General features: G+C 37.1%; 3 protein-coding genes across 4 annotated transcripts; 1 reads left to right on the forward strand and 2 right to left on the reverse strand.

The window, feature by feature from the left end:
* The first annotated feature begins 6,377 nt into the window (after nucleotides 1-6,377).
* Nucleotides 6,378-9,377, forward strand: LOC103930706 (methyl-CpG-binding domain-containing protein 7-like). Its single transcript, XM_009340076.3, has 5 exons — nucleotides 6,378-6,700; nucleotides 7,497-7,616; nucleotides 8,082-8,195; nucleotides 8,767-8,886; nucleotides 8,974-9,377. Exons 1-5 carry the CDS (start codon nucleotides 6,488-6,490, stop codon nucleotides 9,253-9,255), a joined length of 849 nt encoding a protein of 282 aa, XP_009338351.2. The 5' UTR covers nucleotides 6,378-6,487; the 3' UTR covers nucleotides 9,256-9,377.
* A 36-nt stretch (nucleotides 9,378-9,413) lies between these two features.
* On the reverse strand, nucleotides 9,414-13,540 carry LOC103930707 (protein ALP1-like). 2 transcript variants are annotated; one of them, XM_048564761.1, is made up of 3 exons: nucleotides 13,426-13,540; nucleotides 12,790-13,001; nucleotides 9,414-10,711 (listed from the first exon to the last, which is right to left on the reverse strand). In XM_048564761.1, the coding sequence occupies exons 2-3, from the start codon at nucleotides 12,920-12,922 to the stop codon at nucleotides 9,657-9,659; spliced, it is 1,188 nt and encodes a 395-aa protein (XP_048420718.1). In that variant the 5' UTR covers nucleotides 12,923-13,001; nucleotides 13,426-13,540; the 3' UTR covers nucleotides 9,414-9,656. The 2 variants fall into 2 exon arrangements, with proteins under 2 accessions (XP_048420718.1, XP_009338352.2); XM_009340077.3 differs by lacking the exon at nucleotides 13,426-13,540 and having other exon boundaries at nucleotides 12,790-13,398.
* A 3,815-nt stretch (nucleotides 13,541-17,355) lies between these two features.
* Nucleotides 17,356-21,256, reverse strand: LOC103930705 (protein SOSEKI 5). The gene is made up of 4 exons (XM_009340074.3): nucleotides 20,967-21,256; nucleotides 20,813-20,882; nucleotides 19,850-20,716; nucleotides 17,356-18,162 (listed from the first exon to the last, which is right to left on the reverse strand). The coding sequence occupies exons 1-4, from the start codon at nucleotides 21,190-21,192 to the stop codon at nucleotides 17,985-17,987; spliced, it is 1,341 nt and encodes a 446-aa protein (XP_009338349.2). The 5' UTR covers nucleotides 21,193-21,256; the 3' UTR covers nucleotides 17,356-17,984.
* Nucleotides 21,257-23,851: the final 2,595 nt, after the last annotated feature.

Genomic DNA, 23,851 nt, shown 5'->3' on the forward strand with positions numbered 1-23,851 from the left:
GTTTTTAATGTTCTTGTTTGTTATGCATCATCATCATGAGTTAATTTGTACAGTATGCCAAACTATGTAACTTCTTTATGGGTATCTCATTTTACTACCCTAAAATTTCTTGATTTTCAACATTTCATACATCAAGTTTTTTTCGTTCCACTCTAGTACCCAAAGTGATAATTAATTTTGAGACACTGTCATACATTCGTTAAGTTTTTCATCCGTTAACTGATAACATGACGTCTACGTGGACAATAACTACACGTCACGTGTCAATATAGGTCACGTGGATATTAAAGAATTAAAAAAAAAACATTTTCTCATCAGATCCAAAAGGAAAAAAAGTTAACTCCAGAGATAGAGAGGAAGACACAGAGAGGGCTTGCTTCGAATGGAGAGCTTAGAAGATGAGAGTTTGGAGTTGAAGGTGGTGGTGGGGGTGGCGAGGAGGCAGATCAAACACTTGGGCTGCGGCATTCAGAGGCTGAAGGTGGAGGACAAGGAGGAAGCGGGGTGGGATTGGAGGTTGTCGCTCATATGCCATCGCATGCACGCATGAACATTGTTGCTCCTACACCGTCGTACCTTGTTGGATTCATCCTTCCCCCACCGAGGTCATTGACCTCACCTCCGTCCGCCGTCCGCCGTCCGCCAACCGTTTTTCAAATGGATTTGGTCTTGGCCTGCAACTATGTTTGCAAGCATGGTGGATCCCTTTGTTTTCCTTTCTCGCTTCTTCGAGAATTGAGAGAAGACGAGAGAGGGTGATGGAAGAATGGGTGTTTAGGTGGGGGAGATTTAGTGCTTTGGTGTGGAATTGGGTGAGGGAGTCGGGGGGAAGAAGGGGTGTTTGGGAAGGGAGGATGTGCATGGAAGAAGGAAAGTAAGACACAAGATTTTTTTTTTTAATTAATTTTAATATTCAGGTGGCCTATATTAACACGTGGCACTCATTAATTGTCCATGTAGGTGCCACGTCATTAGTTAATGGATGTTCTAACGGAAAACTTAACGGATGTATGAAAGCATCCCATAATTATGACTTTTGGTACCTGAGTAGGACAAAAAAAAATTGATGTATAAAATGTTGAACACCAAGAAATCTAGGGTAGTAAATTGGGATTAACCTCTCCTTTATTTGTCAACAAATTTAGGTCTTTGTAATGCCCTACATTTGAAATACGAATGAATATCATTTCCTCAATGCTTCTACTTTAACATTCATTCTATTAGGCTTAGCCATGTTACCTAAAGCAACGTAATCTTCCTAATGTGCAAATCCGCATCTATATAATTTAGATTAGTTTGGTACAGACAAACTAAAACTTGTGTAAAAAACAATAACATTGTTATAAGAACTATGATCTTTTATGTGAGATATATATATATATATATATGCCGCATCATTTACATATAAAAATGTGAATAATAAGTCAAAGTGTTTAAAACCCAAATATTCTTTTAAAAGAAAAAGTTAATTGTGCTTGAAAAAGAAACTCTAATGTGCATAGAAAAATGTATGGCGGAGAACTTAGTCAACAAAATAGGAATTTGGTTTATGGTGCCTCTTAAGTTGGAAATTTCAACTTTGTATTTTGGGTATGGAGCTACCTCGCTTTACGGAGACCAATCCTCTTTAATCTGCACTAGATCACTATATAATAAGCCTTGCATGGTTATTGTTTTTTGCATCAGCGTTTGAGATCTCTCTTATTATACACAAGCACACACTTACATACACACAGATTCAAATGGAGCATTCAATGCGTCTTGTTTCAGCCACCTTCGTTCTTGTCTTACTTTTGGCCGCTACCGGTAATTATACCTCTTTTATTTAGTAATTAATTTTTTATGATGTTTTGAATAAAGCATCTTATTTAACCAAAAAAAAAAATTGATCTTTAGAGATGGGGCCAATGGGTGTTGAGGCAAGGACTGAGTCAAACAAGGCAGTTGAGGGGAAGATCTGTGAGTATCCAAGCACCTTGTTCAAAGGATTGTGCTTTTCGTCTAACAACTGTAAACACACATGCAGAAAGGAGCAATTCACCAGAGGCAAATGTAGTGTCTTCACCCGTGCTTGCGTGTGCACCAAAAAGTGCTAATTAATTAGTTAAAAAGAAATGTAATCTGTGTAGAGACCGTGCTTGTGTATTGTGATGGATTGATATGGCCCTGTATCCACATGGTTGGTTTTGCTAATAAATTGAATGACCCTGCATGGATCATTATTCATATGTCTAGTGTAGTGTTTTCATCTCGCCTGACGTACTTTTAGTCGCCTATTATCCTATATGTTTTTCTTTAGGTTATTATTAACATTCTAGATAATCACCACATACTCTTCTTTTGTATATTGATTTTCAATTAAGAAAGAGTGCACAATAATTATCGTGAAATGCTAATAACAATGTTTTTTTTTTCCTTTTTGACAAGGCATTGAAAATTTTCACTTAGTGTACTTGGATTCAACACATTAATTTAATTTGTCTCACAAGATTATTTAAGTCACATTGTCGATTTCATATGTACTTTTTTATTCACACTCTGTCGTATTAAGTTCTTTTGCCTTTTAAACCAGTAGTAATAATCGTCGCTCCTACGCCGTCACACCGTGCTGGGTTCATCCTTCCCTTACCGAGGCCATGGGCCTCAATTTCGTCTGCCATCCGCCGTCTGTTTTTCAAATGGATCTGGGTCTTGGCCTGCAACTTTATTTGCAGGCATGGCAGATCCCATTGGTTTGCATTCTCGCTTCTTCAAAAAATGAGAGAAGACGAGAGAGGGTTGATAGAAGAATGAGTGTTTAGTGCTCTGTTGAGAAATTGGGTTGGGGAGTCCGGGAGGGAAGAAGGGATGATTGGGAAGGGAGGATGTGCAGGGATGGAGGGTCAGACGAAAGATTTTTTTTTTTTTTTTTTTTTTAATTTATAAATTTTTAATGGTTTTTAAATTTTTTTAATATTCACGTGACATGTGAGCGTCACATGACCACCAGTTAAAGAAGATTGTGATGGAAAACTTTACGGATGAGTGTTTAGTGCCCTGTTGAGGACTTGGGTGGGGGAGTCGGGAGGGAAGAAGGGATGTTTGGGAAGGGAGGATGTGCAGGGAAGGAGGGTTAGACGAAAGATTTATTTTTTTATTTTTTTAATTTTTTAATGGTTTTTAAATTTTTTTTAATATGCACGGGACACTTGAGCGTCACATCTTAACTGATTGTGATGGTAAACTTAACAAATGTATGAAAATAATTATGACTTTAAGTACGATGAAAAAAACTGAATGTATGAAATTTGAAAACTAAGAAATTTTAGGATAATAAACTGAGATTAACTCTATGTTTAAAATTATGAATGATTCACCTTTTGTGCCCTCTTTTATATATATATATATATATATATATATATATATGTTCTACTCAATGGCGAAACCACGAAAGAAGTCTCGTGTCATAGACAAGGTACCTCTTAGTCTTAAATTCTAAATTTTGGTGGAATGTTCTAGTCAGTGGCGAAAGCACTTAAGAAGTCTGGTGTCATAGACAAGGTACCTCTTAGTCTTATATTCTAAATTTTGGCGGTTTTTCTCTTCTTTGTTTTAGAAAGGGTATATGTAGGTTGTAGTTACTGGAATACTTGCATTCTGCAACACAGGTGAAATTGCACAGATGCATGTATCTTGGCATGTGTACATATGCAGTCTGCATATTCATGTACAGGTGGTATCTGTACTATAATAAAGCTGATCCCTCTTTCGGGTCAGCGACTTAACCTATAGATATTGCGGTTATTGCCTTCACATCTGTAAATTATGCTAACTGAACAAAATAGTTGTTATTGTATATTGAAAATGTAAAAAGAAGAGAGATTGGACAGAATGCAAGGAAGGAAGTTGTCAAAAGGATTTGAGGGAAAGAGAAGGTGGGGAAAACTATGGTCTTTAGATGTTCTGTGCTCAAGATTTCTTTCCTCTTCACAGAATGAGCATGACCATATTGACATTGTGAAATGTATTTTAGACGATCCATTTGTTCTAAGAGAGAACATTTGCGATGTTTGATTTCTATAATACCATTCTCTATTTTATTTTTTTTTCCTCATTTTTTGCAGACTTATATTGAACCAGGGACAGGAAGGCGGTTCCGCTCTTTAGTAGCAGTTGAGAGATACCTGACAGAAGCAAATGAAGACCTGGTGTTTTCCATTCTGCGGTCCCGGATTCTGTCAAGCAGAGCTGGTCCCAGAGTTTCAAATCGTCCATCTCTGGTGGAAATATTAGTGCACCAAGTCTGTAAGTTACAACTGTTCTGCTAAAGTTGAACTTCTGTTCATTTTGCTTGGTCATTTACTATTGATGATAGCCCCCAAAGTTTTGCCGGATCCTTTTTTCTTGGAGGGTTACATTGGAGGAAATCGAATCTGACCAGCATTCGCATCTCGTTTTGAGCTAGAGTGACATCAATAGTGGTCAACTCGCAACTCTTCTGACCTAAACCTTGCATTGGCGATGAGCATAGGCCTCAGAAAGCCTTCACTGAAGAGCAAACCAAGATTTGGAGACCCTTTTTCCAAACACGAACCCAAAAATCAAGGGAATTTAACAGGTAGATCTAAGCTACTTAACATGTCTCGTGCACGAGACGTTGACTCACAACACGGTTGAATGTAACATTAGGTTACGATATGAAGGTCGCACTAATAAATGTAGCTCAGATTCACTTAAAATTCAATTCGCTATTTTCTTTTAATTACAAGCGATATTACTACTTTAAGCTATATTAAGGGAATGAGAGGGGTTTTGAACTCATAACACATTGAGTTGAAAAGGAAAACCTTATCCATTAAAGCAATTCAACACTTGCAAGTCAAGTGGCTGATTGTGAGGGAATCAAGGAAACATCACTCCAAGGTTGAAAGAATCCCAAATTTGAGTCTCACAATTGAGTTTGAATAACGCGAGAAAAGTTTGTACCGGTTGCATGCCACGGCTCTCTTTTTCATCTCTCAATAAGAGGAAGAAAGATTACGGTGCATACTATACATATGCCATAACCAAGTTTTGTTGAATATCACCCAATTAACAAAAGAAAATGATAAACACAATTTTTTTTTTTTTTTGTCTCTTGTATACCTATGTTTAATTTTGTTCGTAATTTCGTTTGATGTTTTCAGTCAATGACCATAATAAAAAAAAGTGGTGTGTCAATAGCTTAAAAGGTGTGAAAATAAGAATCACCTCCCTTACTAGTCAACTTAGAATTTGAAAGGATTTTAATAGATTTTGTTAAGTGATGAACTTCATATGATTATATGACTTCTACAAAATCCATACGGATTCTGGAAGAATTGAGAAGATTCATATAATAGATTTCTATGAATTTTGATAGATTTTACAGCGTTGAATCTTAATCGTCAATGATTATAAATGTATCTAAGTCATGCATCCACCAAAATGAAGCTGAAATAAAAAGTTAAGATTATCACATAAACCCAACTACTTAAAAGTCTCCAACTACACCCCTTTCCAATCCTATTTGCTCCCCACTTTATTCTTCTCTCTTTTCCGTTCCAGCTAGCCTCTCACCTCCAATACTTTTTTCTTTTTTGTCAATACTCCTCTAATCTTGTTTTCCGCGACTCTCTCTTACTCCTCTTCCTTCACAGCCCAATTCCAATTCCCCTTCTCTGCCATGAAGAAAAGATTGCACAAAATTGCACAAAGAAATGTAGAATAATTGCATAGGTGAAATAGAAAAATTGCAGAGATAAAAGAAAAAATTGCAGAGATCAAGGAAGAAGATAAAAGTGTGAGAGGAAGAGGAAGAGGTTCTTGGATTTGAAATCCGAAGGTGTGAGGTAGGATCTTATTTGGTCTTGGTTATATATATTTCTTGCTCTCAAATCCTGCAAAATCCACAACTTAATGAAATCTTATAAAATCTTAAATTTTTCAATACACCTAGATTTAGATGTACTTTAAAAATGACTATTAAAATCTTAATTGACTACACCTATATTTGCATGGATTCTAAAAATCCTTTAAAATCATTTGATTGACTTTAAAATCCTTCCAAATCCGAGTTTGACAACATCCCATAAATACACGAAAGAAATGCTAAGGAGACCATGTTTTTAGATCATATTTCATAAACCATATTATGTGGCGGTTGATGATTCGATATTTTCTTTAATGATTTAAACAAACAATTCAATCATCAACTATCACATTACATAGTTTACAAAATATAATTTACATAGATAGTCTCTCTAACATCACCAATAAATCAATCCAAGTATAATCATTTGCCAATAAAATAGGAAAATTGTCCAAATAATTCTTAAGAAAGCGGAATCATACTGCGTTGTCACGCTCTGTAGACCCAATTCCATTTTTTTCGTTTCTTGGGCTCTGCTGGTCCAAGGCACAGTTAACTTTAATAGCAGAACCCCAAACAAGCACATTGCTAATCTGCTACAGTGACAGCACAGTGACGATGGTGAAGGGGGAATCGTCACAGTCGGAGCCGATTCCGCTGCGAACAATGAGGCCAGGGGAAGAAGGAGAAGAACCCAGAAGCAGTGGCAGCAAAAGGCAATTGCAATTGGTCACCACCTCCCGGTCCTTCAGACTCCCCGATGGTTGGTTGGTTGAGGAAAAGCCCCGTCCCCCTAGCTCTACCAACCCGCGCCAAACACATAGCGACAAGGTTCGATCTTTCTTTCTCTCTCTGTAGAATTGTTCAAATTGGAAATGCACGTACAATGTATATCCTTTGCATGCATGGATCCTGGATCATGGATGGATGTATGCATGTATGGATTGTTGTGGTTTTTTATAATTTGGGGTTTTTCCAGGGTTTTGACTGGTGCTCAAATCCATATGCTTTCCAGCATTTTAGAGGTTCTGGGATGTTTATAATTATGGGTTTGTGGGCAAATTTCATTGCAGAGTGAATAACACTGATAACTTGTTAGGAATCAAACTTTGAAATCAGAAACTCCAATCATCGTGTTCTTCTAAAGTGACCGTAAATTTCATCCACAAAGCATAATGCTTGAGCAACAGCAGTAGTTTATGCTACACATCCCACATTGCCCACATTGGGTTTTTAGGCCACGCAGAACAACAGCGTGGTAGCCGTTTGCACTACTGTGCAAATGGATTTTATGAGTTTTTTGGAAATGAAAATTTATGTCATCTGCAGTTAGAGTCCTTTTACCATACGGTAATGTATATAGTATACGATGCCTTTTATGATTGAAGTGGATCACATCTACCGGTTAAATTCAGCAATGTATGTCATACATTGGTGTACTGTAGAATTTTAGCTGCAGTTGTAATGATAATCAATAATATCCGTGCAAATCTTCTGCTACCACACCTACTTAACGTTGCTATGTCTAATGTTTCTTTTTTGAAAATTCACCAGAAAGATTATTATGTTCTCAAGTTCTATTAGATCTTATGCAGCCAGGTCTCAGACTTTTTATTTTGTTTTGCAGTATTACTATGAGCCTGGCACTGGACTGAAGTTTCGTTCGCTGGCAGCTGTTCAGAGATACCTAACAGAAGGGCAAATCGAACAACGTACCATAAGATCAAAACCAGGCAATGAGTGTAATGTGAGTTCCAGGATTTACAGTTAATATTTAAAATTTCTCTTCCACTATAAGTGTTAGAGTGGGAAGAGAAATTTAGAAACAGAGGAAACATAAGTTATGCTTAGTTCATCACCCACTTGTATCCTCTGCACTGAATATACAAAATCTCTACAACTTTGGATTCACTCGCATGGTTTACTACCACTAGATTGAGGTACCATAACTGTTTTTTTATGTTCTCCTTGTTTCATTACCATACACTTCAATATGATTCCCGAACTAATTCATTTGTTCTTATATATTTGAAGATGTAATAAAATTACAATCTAGTGGAACTGTTTGAAAAAGATAACCATGATGAAGGAGTTAAAACAAATGGATGTTACGAGTATCTCTGGTCACCGTTACAGCAGTCCGAATTGAGGAAGAAAATATTGCGATGCCTAAAATATTAGGGAAAAAACCTTATTGACAGTGTCAATGCAGATGCTGATGACACCACGCACCAGGAGGGCCACTTCATCCTTTGTACTACCTGATGGTTGGGAAGTTGAGGAGAAGCCACGAAGCAATATCAATTATTCTGGTCACACAGACAGGGTATTTGTTCTTTTTCATTATAGTTTTGGTGGGTTTTCTCTTCTATGTTGTAGAAAGGGTATATCTAGCTGTACATGCTTAAAATACTTGGTGAAATTGCAAGGATGTGCGTTTCTGGGTCCTCTGTGCATAACTGCATATATACATGTACATCTTATGTATACTATTCTAAAGCTGATTGCTCTTTTGGGTCACTGACTTCACCGAAACATATGTATTCTGCAATATAGTTACTTACGTTAACTATGCAAAATGGTTGTTATCATATATTATTGGAAAATGTCAAAGGCACATTGACATGTGGGAAGGTAAAACACTTGGCGACACATGTTAGGTTTGGGACACCGCCAATTTGGCGTGCCCATTTCATGCAAGTCTCTATAACGGATATGCTGTTTTCTCTGTTGAGTTGGAATAACAATTGGCATTTGATAAACTTCTCTTGGCGGACATTTTATATGCTCAGATATGGCTCTCTTTTTATGATCCATTTGTTCTGAAAGAAAACATTGTGATGTTGGTTCTTGTACACTGCACTCCAGAAACGTAATGCTTTTTTCGGGTGTTGCAGTATTATATTGAGCCAGGGACTGGAAAGCGGTTCCGTTCTTTATTATCTGTTGAGAGATACCTAACAGAAGCGAATGAAGATTTTCCCCTCAAGGCATTGATGCCTGCCAACAAGTCTGGTGTAAGTTCTTTTCCAATTCCTGATCAAACAAAAGCTTATTTTCTCCTCCATTACGCTTGACCTTGTCGAGTTTCACTTGTGTTTCAGCTTTCGCCTGGCTCTGGCGTTCAAAAGATGAACAATTTGGGCGAGATCCTGTCCCAGAAAGTTATTTCTAGTTCTGTGAAGAGAAATATTTCAGGCGAATATGATAGACCCTCCAAGCCCATCCCACCGGCAAAGGTTAATTGGGTCCTCGGCGGTCCTGGGGGGAATATGTGGAACGCCTTCATGGACGACTCTAAGGTCCCGGATTCTGTAAAGCAAAAGTGGTCCGAGATTTTTGTATCATCCGTCTCTGGTGCAAGCGTTAGTGTACCAAGGTTTTAAGTTATGATTGTTCATCCAAACTCATGTAACATAATGTTTTCCCAGATCCTAACTTTTAGAGATCTGTAGATGTATGATCGAGAGATGTGTTGTTGTAGGATAAAGGAGCAGTTTGCACATCATTCAACTGAGAAATACAACATCGAAACGACAATGCCTAAACGATAACACAATTTGGATCATATCCTCAGAAAACTTATGTTTATTCCAATACAATATCACTGTCAGGGGCTCACCTGCTAAATAAACAGCCTACAAGTCAGAAACTAAAACTCGGGAAAACCCGACTTCAGCTCTATAATTTTCGGTATGAAATATGTCGTGAAAACAACTTTAAAACTGAAGACTACAACTGTCTTTGATACATAAAACTCTCATAAGAAAACGGAAAAGAAACAAAATCAAGGTGGCATTGGCATCCTTCTTCCAGACAGGTAGAGAGACAGCTTTTCTCTTAGATGAACGCCGTTTATGTCAACAGTTCCACAAATCTGTTGGCGGTATTCTGAGTCATGTTTGTGAGACTGAGGCATCTCGTCTTGAACCCCGCCTTCCATATCTATAACAATGTTGTGAAGCAAGCAGCAAACGAGAATGATCCTTGGCAATCTATGTTTGTCAGGTCTCCACATCACTCCCTGAATGATCCTCCACCTATCCTTCAACCTTGCCAATGCTCTCTGCGCTACCTTCTGCGTAGCATAATGCCACTTATTGAACTGAGCTTTCGGCTCTGGGAGTTCTTTCCCTTCATAGGGGATCACGAGATAGGGCAATAAAGAAAACCCCAAGTCCCCAAGTATGTATTCCCGGATATCCAATCCTGTGGAGAGCTCTAACCTTTTCCCATTCAATCTCTCACCTCTAGCACAGAGTTGATAAAAATTCGAACTCTGAAACACCGACCAGTCCTTCATTTTTCCTGGCCATCCGGTAACTATGTCCCGAAACCTCATGTCAGGGTCCACAATGGCTTGCAAGACCATGCTGTGATTCTTCTCTTGATCGAGCCATGCGTTACTTGTGGGGTCTGAAGCAGGCAAACACATCATGATGTGAGTGGTATCCACAACTCCGCAACAATTGGGAAAGCCTCGTATTTTCTGAAATTTGGATTTAACTTCTGTCATTTCTGCTTCAGTGGAAGGCCATTGCAGGTGGTGAAGTCCTCTTTCTTCCATGGCTTCGACAAATCGCCAGGTCACTTGGGACACAGTTGAGTGGTTCACCCCAAACGAATCGCCAATTGTCACTAGTGACTCACCCGAGCTCAATCTTCTTAAGGCTACAGCGACTTGATCGTGCAAAGACAAGGGCTTACCATTTGTAAACACAAAATGTGCCGACTTTGCCATCATATCTTCACTCACAAGTGAACAGATGTAGTCGAAGGTTTTCCTGGATAGCTTAAAAACAGATTCAAACTTGTCTAAAACCTTTGATGGAGACTGCACACCTGCAAACAGGATGGGAAAGAAAAGAGGAATATTATTATCCCCAAACGTGAAGTACTTAGAGGTGACTTTGAATGCTTTATGGGAGTGTTTTACGACATTAGAAGTAACAGTAATCTCAAATATGAAGATCAAATTATTCAAGCATAAACTTTGATCATTCCTTTATGGAACCAAGTGCAAAACTGAATGGAAATAGCGGAGCCACCATAATCAGGATATACTTTTTTCAAATCCCTCATCCAAGCGTAAGGTAAGTGTCAAAGATGTATAATTAACGCATCAAATCCCTCATCCTAACTGATATGTCAGTTATATCAAAACATGAAACTGATTTGTTTGCATTTCTCTGTAACAATTTCGATAATTTATGACAGCAATCTGGTTGATAATTTGCACAGAAGAAGACTCGCTTGTAAATTCAGTCACTACTTGAGGAACCAAAAATCATGGTGAAAATGGTAAAGTCAATGCGGTTACAACCTAACCTCTAACTACAAGAAGGGAATTTACGAAATACATACACACTTCCGATATTGCTCATAGGTTTACGGATGGTACAGTTTATGATCTTTGAGACTTACCAACCCATGAAGTACAATACTTGTACAAATGATGAATAAAATGTTTATTTCTGTCTGCGTTAACTCTAACTGGTATAAAACAAATTACTCTAGTTATAAACTTGGTCTCTTTCCCTACACGTGTTACTATGTTCATCCATATTAATATAGTTTTCACGCTTATCTGACTCAGATACCCTTGTGTCTGTTGAACTTGACATATAGACTGCATATTTCAAGGACTTCCAATATTATTCTTATCAAGAAGAAGCACTTTGTCTCCTCCTTTCTTTTTTATTTTTAACGGGGCCGGGCATATGCCTTATGTTCGATCACAAACTTGACATAGGCAACTACAGTTACATATATATTGGCTAACTCAAATCATATCAAGGGTAGTTGTATGCACAATCAATCTACAGTGCCCTCCAAATTAATCAACAGCTTCTGAGACAATTTCAGAAGGAACACAGAAATGGTTTCTAATATACAAAAATTAACAAAAAAAAACCTTCAAATAACTCCATGATTAAGTATTCTTTTGTGAATTTCACTCCAGCCCCAGAACTGCATATCAAATCAAATTAGACCTAAAAGTATTATGTTTCTTTTAAGTTCCTTGTACCACTAGGGATATACCTTCTGAATAATGGAGAAACTTTTAAACAGTTTGTACCTAAGTCTCTTTACAACCAGCTCAACACTTTATCAATTCCCACATCGTGTAACGCTCAAACTAATGATTATCGGCATTTCCAAACTTAAAAAGATAACTGAACTTTTAGTCTAAACTTTTACAGTGTCTGTATCAAGTAAGATGATCATTTCTATGTGGACAGTAGACTGCCATCTTTAATAGCTAGTAGCATACTGTCATTACCTCAAGATTTCGGATTAAATGGGTGTTCTTCGAGCAGTGTTATTGTTCAGTCGTTAAGTATGTTGATCAGTAATGAAAACAAAAATAGAAAGACAGCTAGAATTCACACAAGCAAACTTCTTCACAAAATTGAAATGTTATATTACGAGTTAAATACCTTTGAGTTCCTGATTGCATAAATATGATAACAATGAACCGTCCTGTTAATTATAAAATGCATAAATGCTGCAGGCATTGTAGAAGGACCTATTTGAGTTAGACAGAACATAATTAATATAATCAATCTTATCTTATCCTAAACTTAGTATAATTAATCTTATCTTTTCTAATATTCAAGAAGGCAATGAAGCCAGATTGTTAGGTCAAATTCAGATTAGGGATCCTTCTTCATCGTGCATAAACGCATTCGCAATATATCGACACAGAAGTAGAATGCGGAAGAAAACATAAACCAATTTGAATTAGACAGAATCAATTTACAGAAGTCCATTAAACATTAAAAGCACAAACACAATCAACATAATATAACTGTTGAAAAAGCTGAAAATAAAGCAGCATATCATAAAGCAAAAATAGACAAACAAAGCAAAAACAAATTAGAGTAAAAAAGCAATCAAAATATCAAAGGAAACAATACCATTAATTCTCCTGGAGAATTCATCCCACCAATCCACAGGACCTTCCTTCTCTGATGACCCAGAACCAGAAGCATTCTCCTCACCCTTCTTCTCAGCCTTCTTTCTCTTCCTAATCCCTCTCACAGGACCCATCAGCGCACAGCCCACAACAACTAAATCGAATCAAAACCCAGAAACCCTCCAGCTCCAAACAACAGGAAGAACACAAACCCTGATACAATTCATAAAAATATCAAAAACCCATCTGCCATGATACAATATACGTGCTGAACAACAAGCAGAGAGATCAGCAGAGAATGAGCAAAAGCAGCAACATGCAAAAGTGCTTTTGAACAGCTGTTGCTACTCGCAGTGTGTGTTTTCAACGGATGTTCTGAAACGTACAGGAAAAATGGAGAAAAATAGAGAGCCTTGATGAAATAAATAGACGAAACTACAAGTGAGAAAAATCCAAACTTTGACATGTGGGTTTGTGTTTGTTTAGGACAATGTGGCAACACGAGTGAGAGACATGGGCATTGCTGCTTTTGCTACAGATTATATATCGATATATCTATATATATGTATAGCCACACTATAAATATAAATACACAGAATTCAGAGAGAGAGAGAGAGAGAGGGGGGGTGAACTTTACAGAGGGTTTTAGTGCTTAAATTGGTTGGACACTGCCTTCAAATTTCGAGAAACGATGGGGAAACCAGAAAGCAAATTTTCCCATGGGTTTCGATTTGTGTCGGATGAACAAATTGAGGGTCAAGTTAATATGTGGAATGACCAATATGCCATGAACTCCTAGTCGTGGCCAAATTCCTAGATTTGGTAAAAGGAGTGTAAATTCTGTTATACACTACATGGCATCGTGGAAAAGTGGATATTTTGCCTTCTACCACGAGAATTTTTCAACACGGAACACGATATGATACAGTAAATGTAATATTATAATTGATTGGACACAATTTGATACAGTGAATGTGATATGACATGTGGTGTTCCGAGCCGTGTTCTCAGAACATTAAAAATAAATAATGCTAGGAAGATTAAATTTGAAGACAAAGTTTTGAAAACTAAAGAACATGGAAGTTGATAATTAATTTATTACTTAAATGTTGATAAACGAGTTTATTCCTATTGGTGACACGTAATTTAGTTTACAAATTTAGTCTCCCTAGCATTACTCTTAAAAAATTTCTCTTTACCACTACTATTTTTTTCCTTGTTTCTCCCTTTTTTCTTTTTCTATAAAAAAGGAAACGTATAAAACTACATGAATATATCATTTAACGTGTATTCTAAATTCTCGATCTTTTAATGTAAATATATGGTTGTATTAAAATATATTTATGAAACAAAATTATTTTCATGAAAATATATTTCCGTATATGAAATAGTAGGAAACTTGTTTAGGTTAATAAATAATTTTATAAGCCAATGAAAACAATTTCCTCTTCAACTAAAACTTCTAAAAACAATTTTCCTCTACAACTAATGTCGATATCGCTTACCAGAATTTTCCTTGATTAATTTCTTCTTAAAACCACAAAGTATTGATTGACCCAATCCTAATATTTGTAAATATCTTGTAACTTAAAACAAAAATTGCCCCATGAAGTGAAGAATATCTACTTAATTTGGCCCGCCACAAGCACTATGGTCTAGTCGACTTTCATAACGATAAGTTTTACACAAATCCTTTTTATCATTTTTTGGTAAGTAAACATGTTGAGCATACAATTCTTCATCATCTGGTAATCGTGGGGCGCCTGCTATGGGGCTTATATCAAATGGATACTTCTGACGAAAAATATATATATATCGAAGGATACAACATTGAACGAACATTGATTTATTTAAGGAAAACAACGTGTATGACACGGGTACATCGTCATGGTAGTATCTAATGCCAATGATACAAGGACATAAAGTGACACTAACACATATTTTATATAATTAGCAGGAGACGCCACCGTAACGATTTATCCTAACCATACAAGTATTCTCCTACTCTAGGACTTACAAAGAACAGACGACAACATCTATCTTCCTTAATGTACATGTTTTCTTTCGTTTGTCACTAGTGTAATTCTTAGTCATTTTCTTACACTTATCATATCGACCATAAACCTTTTCGTCGACGAGCTTCAAGTGCACATGGACTCAGATGCTGTTCAATCGTGTACTGATTTTTACGTCGTTTTCTGAAAATGACAATAGGATGTAGCAAGTTATGAACATCGTGGCAAGACATGAACGTTTTTGTTTAGAGAGATTCTTAGCTATTTTCGGTTTTATGTAATGTCAGAAATAAGAAACAATGGGATATACAACCGAATACATAGCATATTATTTCGCGTGTTTGATCAGAACGTTTCTTAGTGCTTACATTGTGCTTGTATTGGATAGTGAGTGTCGTTTTGCTCCAGCAGATGAAGCCTCCGCATCAGTACAACATGAAGTGCTTATCTACTAGCCTTTGTGGAGCAGTTCAGCTTATCAAGAAAGTAGATGATGCCAATATTTTCTTTTCTTTGTACCGAATTATACTTAATAATTTAGGAGCTGTTTGATAATAATTTCGTTTTTTGATTTTTGTTTTTTTTCATTGAAAACTTAATCTTATTTGGTAACTGTTTTCTGTTTTCAAAAAAATTATAACTGAAAACTACTTTCTTGAGTTTTCCAAAATTTGGCCTCGAATATTCACTTTTTGGCTTTCAATTTCATTTTTTTGAAAACTGAAAACTAAAAATAGTTACCAAACAAGATTTCAGTTTTCAATTTCACTAAAAACAAAAAAACTGAAGACGAAATAATTATCAAACGCCCCCTAACATTTATGTTCATATTTACACAATTAGAGAAACCAGAGTTCAATAACCATTCAAGTTAATAAATCGATATGGAGCCACAACCAATGTTCGGCTAAGCCAGATTCTCAAACAGCAAGAAAGAGTGCATAATGATTATTTTGGATTGCTGGGTACAGCTTCCTAGAGTACAAGTCTAAAACACGGATAAAATTTTTAGAAAAACGATACCGGCAGAGGGAAGAATCAAACTTAAGACCTTGGGTGCAGGAATTAGTGCTCCTGTCCCTTGGCCTACAAACGCCCTCTGTGATAAGGATGATAGTTAGGCCTGGTTTGGTACTGAGGTGATTCTGAAAAAAAACTGGTATCAAAAAAAGCTGGGAGCTGTTTTTGTGTTTGGTAAACATTCAGCTTCAGCTTTTTTTCACAGTTTTGGGTGAAAAAAAGCCAAAAACAAGAAGCTGCAAAACCCAGCTTTGAAAAACTGGCTTTTTTTCACATCTGTTTTACATAAAAGTTTACCAAACACTATAATACTGCTTTTTTTTTTTTCAAAAGCACTTTTACAAAAAAGTTTACCAAACACTTTGCTGCTTTATTTCACAGCTGCTTATTCTCACAACACAGCAGAAGCAGCTTTTTTTCAAAGCACATCAATACCAAACCAACCCTTAGTGTTTCCTCTTATATCAAATATCTAAACTTATGTTTTTACCAAAAAAAAATCTAAACTTGTGTAAGGTTTTATGGACCAACAGCTAGCTCTTAGTTACAAGAGTCTGAAATCCCTTGTTGATCAAATGTGAAAAAAGAATATGAAAGATTTTAGTGAAGTTGGCTACGGAAGTATCTGCATGCAAGCTCAGATCTCCTTTTCCGATAATTTAGATAAATTAATGTAATTATTCTATCGTTCATTAAAAAAAATGGCATTTGAATTAGAATGGAAGCCAGAAAAATAATAGCTTTGATTTTGGTGATAAAGCCCAGAAAGTGCATATGGACTGATGATTTACTTTAAACTTGGGCAAGGCAGAAATAAAACAGCCCAAACCATTAATGGGAGAAGTAAAACAAGAGAAAGAGAGAGGAGTGGGCTAATATTCTGTATTGATACATATATTGAATAAACGATATTAGTTATATCAAGGGAAAGAAGTTAGGCTTAGTCTCACGATGGAATAACAATAATGTGGTTCAAAATCATCTTTGGCGAGAATCGAACCTAAGACCTCTCATTTACAAGTGAAGATGAATACCACCAGATCGTAGTATTAAATAATAATCTCAACAATAATTAAAATATTGACATTCATGAAGAATATTTTAAAATGGCAATAATAATTTTTAAGAAAAGACCGAATATTAAGTAAAAATGTTAGCCATATATTTCATGTGAGCGAGCGACTAAGTAGATATATCCTTTTTGTTTGTGGAGAAAAGTTCTCCTAACAAACTACCAATAAATGTATGGTCACTCGTATTTAAATTTGATATTAAGGATTGAAACTAAAACATTAAGAACGCATCTATCTATTCCTCATCCTTGATGTCAAATCAAAAGCCAATGCCAATAAACATTGGTCACCGACCAAGTAACCAAGAGAACAAGACTGTTTTTCATACTATATTAACGTCATTACAAAATGTGGAGGATCACAATTATTATGTCTTTTCAGAGTAAGAGATAGTCATATCATTCGTTGAACGCAATCATAAAACATTTTCTGCACTGAAGAAAAAAAAAAGGGAAAAAAGAAAGGAAAAGAGGTACATTCTTGATCAACACAAGCATGGACAATTGGAAATTGTGATTTCATATCTCTAATGCCATATATAGAAGCACCTCTACTTTTCTACATCATTCCACACTCAAAACCCTCAATTGCCTCCTACATAAAGAACCACAAGCGAATTCCCCATGTCTTTCTTTCTTGGAGGAGGAAACATTAACCAATTACCTCTCCAATCTCAAAAACATGGCTCACGTGGGTGGTCGAAAACGATGCGCTTTGGATGCCTAGGACATTATTCTTTCCATTACCCATGTCCTAAGGTCAAAAACTCAAAACAAAGGCACAGACTTTAGCAAATATTCACATAAATCAAGGAACAAACTTCGGTCCCCCATAGAAACCAAGACGCAACTTCAACTCTTCTAGCTTTCGTAAGATTCCCACGCCCCATGCTTTGTTTCCCCGTCGAAGCTTGCGCTCATTGTGCCGTGAAATGCAATGTGCTGCCTAAAACGCTGCCGCCGCCGCGTATTTTGCCTATGCTTCTCGTTATCATTCATTCCGCTATTTTTCCAATTTCTGGTTGTGTTAAGCTAAAAAGATGTGTGCATGACATGTATAGAAGACTGGCCGTAACACAGCTCCGCAACTTATTGATGAACCTCGAGTCGTTTGCTCCCTCCTACATGACTACTAGTACAACTACCATCACTACTAGAGGCGATGTGGTTGATCTCTCTCTTGGTGGGTATTCCTTTGGGTTTCCTGGGAATGCACTTTGCTCGCACTCCACCTTTCTCTGTTTCCTCCAATTGCAGCTGCGCACTCCTGCAATTCCATGCATATTTTAAATCAATTAATCAAAATTACTACATAAAAAAATTGATTAATCAATAAAATTGCCAAGAAAATCATTTTTTTTTATCAATAAAATTAAACAAAAACTAATTTGACTCTCTAGTTGGTATGAAAGAGATGTTCACGTGACGATTTCACGGATTTGAATTCCATTTCTGTCTGCACTGAATATTTATAGAATTAAATCCTAAAACTGCAACTGTAATCTGCTAAGATCACAACTGCAGGGGCCCACATTTTGTAGATAACAAGCTTAATTAAGGTCACAAAAATCCTATGATGCTCCAGTATATGACGTACCCCAGTGGAGAATTAGCATTAAAAAGTTAAACTGTACATTATCCTTGATCCATACCAAAGAGTACAAATCTTCTTTGGACCTAAAAAACAAAGCCCATGGATCAAATGTTCCGGACCGTTGAAATTTAATTTAACGGTTACAAATAGAAGCTCCTCTAAAGTTATAATAATTATAACCGTTTCATCAAATTTCGACGATCTGAATCATTTGATTCGTATGCTCCGTTTTTTTTGATCCAGAGAGTATCTATACTCCATGCTAAAAACTAGAAATGGCGTTCAATAGGAAAGGCAGAGCCAGCTGGCGACGTCTCAATTAACCGTACGAATATTCATTCAAAACCGAAAGCAGACCAAACGGACCAAACGGACCAAACGGGCTATCAGAGAATCAAAATCTTTCTAACTCGAATCTCGGGAAAGCCAGGGACAGAAACCTTTATTATGCAATAAACTTGCTTAAAGAGGATAAGCATTTTCAAGGTGAAACTTCAAATCAGCTTTTTACCTACCTTACCCATCACCTACCACTGCAGATGCTTCTAAGTTAAAAACTTAAAATGTGTGCCTACTTTTACCAAAATATTCATAAAATTATAAAAATAAAACGTTGAAATTCTACCGTAAAATTAATAGACTTGCTGAAAGAGTATAATCATTTTCAAGATGAAACTTCAAATCAACTTTTTACTACATGAACTTAAAAGGTAGGCCTTGTCCAAATGATGGTACAAGATAAAAACGTAGGCCCCGTTCAACCTTTTACCTACCACTGCAGATGCTTCTAAGTTAGTGTGTGCCTACTTTAACCAACAACCTTCATAAAAACTAAAAATTCACTGCAAATAATTCCAAGTCACAAAGTTATCAAGTCAACGATGAAATGAAAATTTAGACCCGATTTATAGCAACATTTTTAAGTTTATAATAATTACAAACAAAAATTGATATAAATGCACTGATATGTCCTTAAAAGTACTAACACACCAAGTCGTCACCTGCAATTATTAGCTATGCTTGTAATAAGAAAAAATTATGAGTTCAAAGTTGATAGATGACTAAGGATAGATTGAAGGTTAGATGTGGGGATGATAATTTCAAACGGAGACTTGCTATTGACTTTCTATCTATCCACTTTGAACTCATAATATCAAAGTACATTAGTACTTTTATATCAACTTTTTGTTGTAAAAACATATAACTATAATTCTATTTAAGGCCCAAATTTTAATTATTTTTTAAAATTTTGCAAACTAAAAAATATATATTTTAGAATGTTCATAACAATTCCGCTTCGATAAACAGTATTAGAAGAAAGCAACTAAGCACACAAAATTAAATGCATAAGCAAACTTACCTATCTGCATTGTAAGAAGAAGACCTCTTTAAAGACGGAACCGCCTCTTTCTTGGTCTCAATTAAGCTCCCGCTAAAATACTCCTTATCTTCCAATTTTACCCCCGCTAAATTCGAAATTACGCTCTCCGTCCCGACCTGATTTCCGGTCACGCCACGTGGCAGCCTAGGCTTGTAATGCCCAATCAGCGAGAACCCCTGCTCCCTCACCGCCGTGGATCCGCAGTCCCTGAACGAGATCGAGCCGCACGATAACAATTGCATCAGGACTGTTGACGCCTTCATCTTCCCAGTTGGACAGATCTCAGCCGTCTGGTTCACTGCCTCCTCCTCGTTCGCCCCGTTCGAGCAGAGCACCAGCCGCCCATCCGCCTTCATCAGCGACTCGAGCGTTTCGGGGCTCGAATCAGACGGCGGAGGCGAAATCTCGCCCCTGCTCAGCTCCGTACTCTGACTCTGAATCCGAATCACCTCGCGCTGACTTTGACCTTGACCTTTTTCCTCGTGCTCGTCTCGAACAACACGACGTCGGTGCCGTTTTTCGTCGGTCTGAGTCGACGCGTCGGCGGCCGCTTTTCTGGCGGACTCGCCGACTGACTCGGTCTTGTACACCTTGTACTCGTTCAAATCGATCGAATTCCACGACTGGTTTCGCCGGCGTGAAATCACCGGAGATTCGAAATCTTCGGCGGACTTCAGCGCCTCTGGCGGCGGTCTCAGAGACCTCGACGACGCCGCCTCGAGAGCCAGATGGTTCAGCGGCGGGTCAAGAAGCTCCGACCCCTTGAGCACGTACTCGTCGCCGTGCGACGGGTGTATCAAGTCGTCCTCCGTCAAATCATGCCACACGAAGCCGGTTTTGTAGCTCCTGAAATTTCAATTCCAAAGAAGTCAAGCAATCAGACCGTTGAAAAAAAAAAATTACTAATTAGATCAGACGGTATCTGAGAAAGCTCGCTCTTACCGTTTGGAAGACCAGGAGTACATCAAAGCCATGCCCTTGCCACGTAGCAAGTTCAACCGGTTAATAACATCTGAGGAGCGAAACTTACAAATTAAGTTTCTGTGATTTGGGCCTGTTTGGTTGCCAAGAAAGTGGAGAGAAAATAAAATCTTACCTTTGAGAAAGAGGCCACGGGGAGAGGAGAGAGGGACTTCCATGAAGTGAGGGTGCTCGAGCTGGCCGTTCCTGGAGAGGTAGTAAACGACAGGGACTTTTTGGGGAGTGATGGGGAGACTGGGACCAGTCTGGGCCGAACTAATCCGGTCCGGACTGGTTTCCGAGTCGCGCCATTTGCTGGGGATTTGGAGGTGGGAGGGCCGGCCTCTGGAAGTGACAGCCATGGCTGATGGCTCTGTAGAAACAAAGAGTTTGGAGTCAGAGAAAAGAGCTGTTTGGTTACCGAGAAAATTGTGTGGGGGTGGGGGGAGAAAAAGTGCGGGAAAATGACTGGTGGGAGAGAATTTAGGAGAGGAATGTAATGGGAGGGGAGAATATATATGGAGGGGAATTAGGGGATGTGTGAATCGGTAATTGAAGATTTTGGAGGGTACATATTTATTCAAAATGGGGATGCGGCAGACAAACGCTACCAAACAAATGAGGGCCGTTTCAGATTTCAGAACCTTGTCAACACCTGCCACTCTCTCATTGTAAATTATTATTTTTTAAATTCTTCGCACAATAAAATTTTTATTTTTTTAATTCTTAGATCCAAAGAGCAATAAAAAATCTACCAGTTTATAGACTTGTCTGGAAAGTGCATGAAACATACGAAATTCTATTTCGAGAAAATATTTTTGAAATTAATTTTTAATAAAAATGTAATTTTTTTAAAAATATCGTTATTTTTATACTAAGAAGAGGAAAATATTCGAATTTGTCATTCACGAAATTTAAACCTAAGACTTCTCACTTTCAAGTGAAGAAAAATACCTCCATATCTTAATACTAAGTGACAATAAAAATGCAACTTAATTCTAAATCAAGTGTGTATTTTAAAAAAATGATAACGACTTGCTCACTTTGCATTGTTGAAAGTGTGTATGCTTTGTTTGAGGTGCTCCTAGTTTTAATTAATATTCTTGATTTTTGATTAATATTCACGATTTTTATCGTATTGTTGAAGCTTTATGAGAAAATATTAGTACCTCATATCACTTTACATTGCAAACTTTTTCATCCATTTACGGCTCGTTTACGTAATCGTAATCAAAATACGAAGAATTGGATTGAAGATAAATTGGATTGAGAAAGAGTTGAAATAAGGAAGGGTCAAAATTCGATTCCTGTTAAAACTGTTTAGTTAAATATTCTGGAATTGGAGTATGAATGAAATTGAGTTCATATAAGTTGTTTACTAGTTCACCTGAATCGAAATAGCAATCAATATAATTACTAAAATACCCTTTAGTTCTTTATTTTTATTTTTATTTCATCTATATTTATTTTAATCACATTTTCATTAGTTATTTTAAAATGTCCTCATCCACCTCCTCAGCACCGACATGGCAGTTCTTGCTTTTAACTTCAATCCTCCAAAACCACTCTCCCGGATCATCTTCCAGTTCCCACCCTGCAGAAAAAATTAACATTTTAAGAACCTAGCCTATGCATCTTCCCAGTTCCCACCCTGCATAAAATATTTCGGAAAAAAATTGGAGCCAAGGACCAGACGAGCGTCAACATCGCCAATGACACAAGCAATTTGGCCCTGAACTTCGAGGTCCTGATTGTCAAACCAACGTCATACGAGGATGAGCCGGCTGTGTTGGCGGTGTTGAAGCATCTGCCGAAGCATCTGTGAAGACTCTTGATAAGAGGGCATAATAGGAAAGAAGAAATGCATCCCCGATTCCTTCACCATCTCAGAATCCAAATACCACATCCATGGAGGGAGTCAAATTCCATTTTTCGTGTGGGTCCCACACTCTATTGATTCCTCTAAATTGTAGTAAACACAAAAATTATCCGTAATTGGAATATGTGTAAACATGCCCTTAATGTATCATCAAATCAACATATAATTGACAAATCCTAACTTTAAAAAATCTCAATCAATCCTAATAATTTCAAATAAGAATGATGAACCAACTTTACGCAGTTCATGCAATTCCCCAAGAATTTTTTCTTGAATAAAAGGAATAATACTAGACTTTTTAAAGGATAAGTTGATTTTTTACTCAAAACTTTTTGTTGTTGTTTTATAGAATTTTGTATTTATGATCAAAATCTTTTATAGATTGACTAAACGATATTAGTTTTGATTCATTTTTTTGTATAATGAAATTTTTACAGAGTTGTTCATAATTGAAAAAGTTTCGATAATAAACTTAAAATTTTATAATTCAAATACAAAAAATCTTTAAGTAGCCAAATATTGTTGAATTAAAAAATCCATTGCAATTAGATACTTTCTAAATAAAAAAGCTCTCTCACAAAATTCAAACCCACTAGATGGGTTGACCAATATGTCCCTTCTTTGTTTAATTGTTGTTTACTGCTTTGGTCTTGACTCTTGGGCCACCTAACTTTGACTAGAAACCTTAATTACTTTTCAACATCCTTTCCGCAATTTTGAAAAGTATATAGAAACCAAGTGGACCCAAAGCTGACGTGGCCTTACCTCCTTAACCCAATTAGTTTACTAATATTCCAATTTTCAAAATATTTATTTATTTATTAATTTCCCATCACATCACATAGAATGCGATCCATACCCATGAATCATAGTGCTGAGAGAGATTGGACAGCTCTGATTTGAGTTTTTCAGAACACGTGGACGGACCAGATCAAATGAGGCTGTATCAGAAAACGTACAGACGATCTGGGAGCGGATCTGCACTGAAGTCTTTAGGTGTGCTGTCTTGCAGTTATTGTCATCCTCCTTCCCCTGATCTTCTCAGGTACTTAGACGTCGTCGTTTCTGGTGTACGTTTGAGAGTAGGGAAGTCATGTGGGCCCCAGCTTCTCTGCAAGCCAAATTAATCTTGGGGCCCGTTT

Source organism: the organism of the source record quoted next, unplaced genomic scaffold (assembly GCF_019419815.1).
Source record: "Pyrus x bretschneideri cultivar Hongxiangsu unplaced genomic scaffold, Pyrus_bretschneideri_v1 Contig39, whole genome shotgun sequence".
Classification (NCBI taxonomy): Eukaryota; Viridiplantae; Streptophyta; class Magnoliopsida; order Rosales; family Rosaceae; genus Pyrus; species Pyrus x bretschneideri.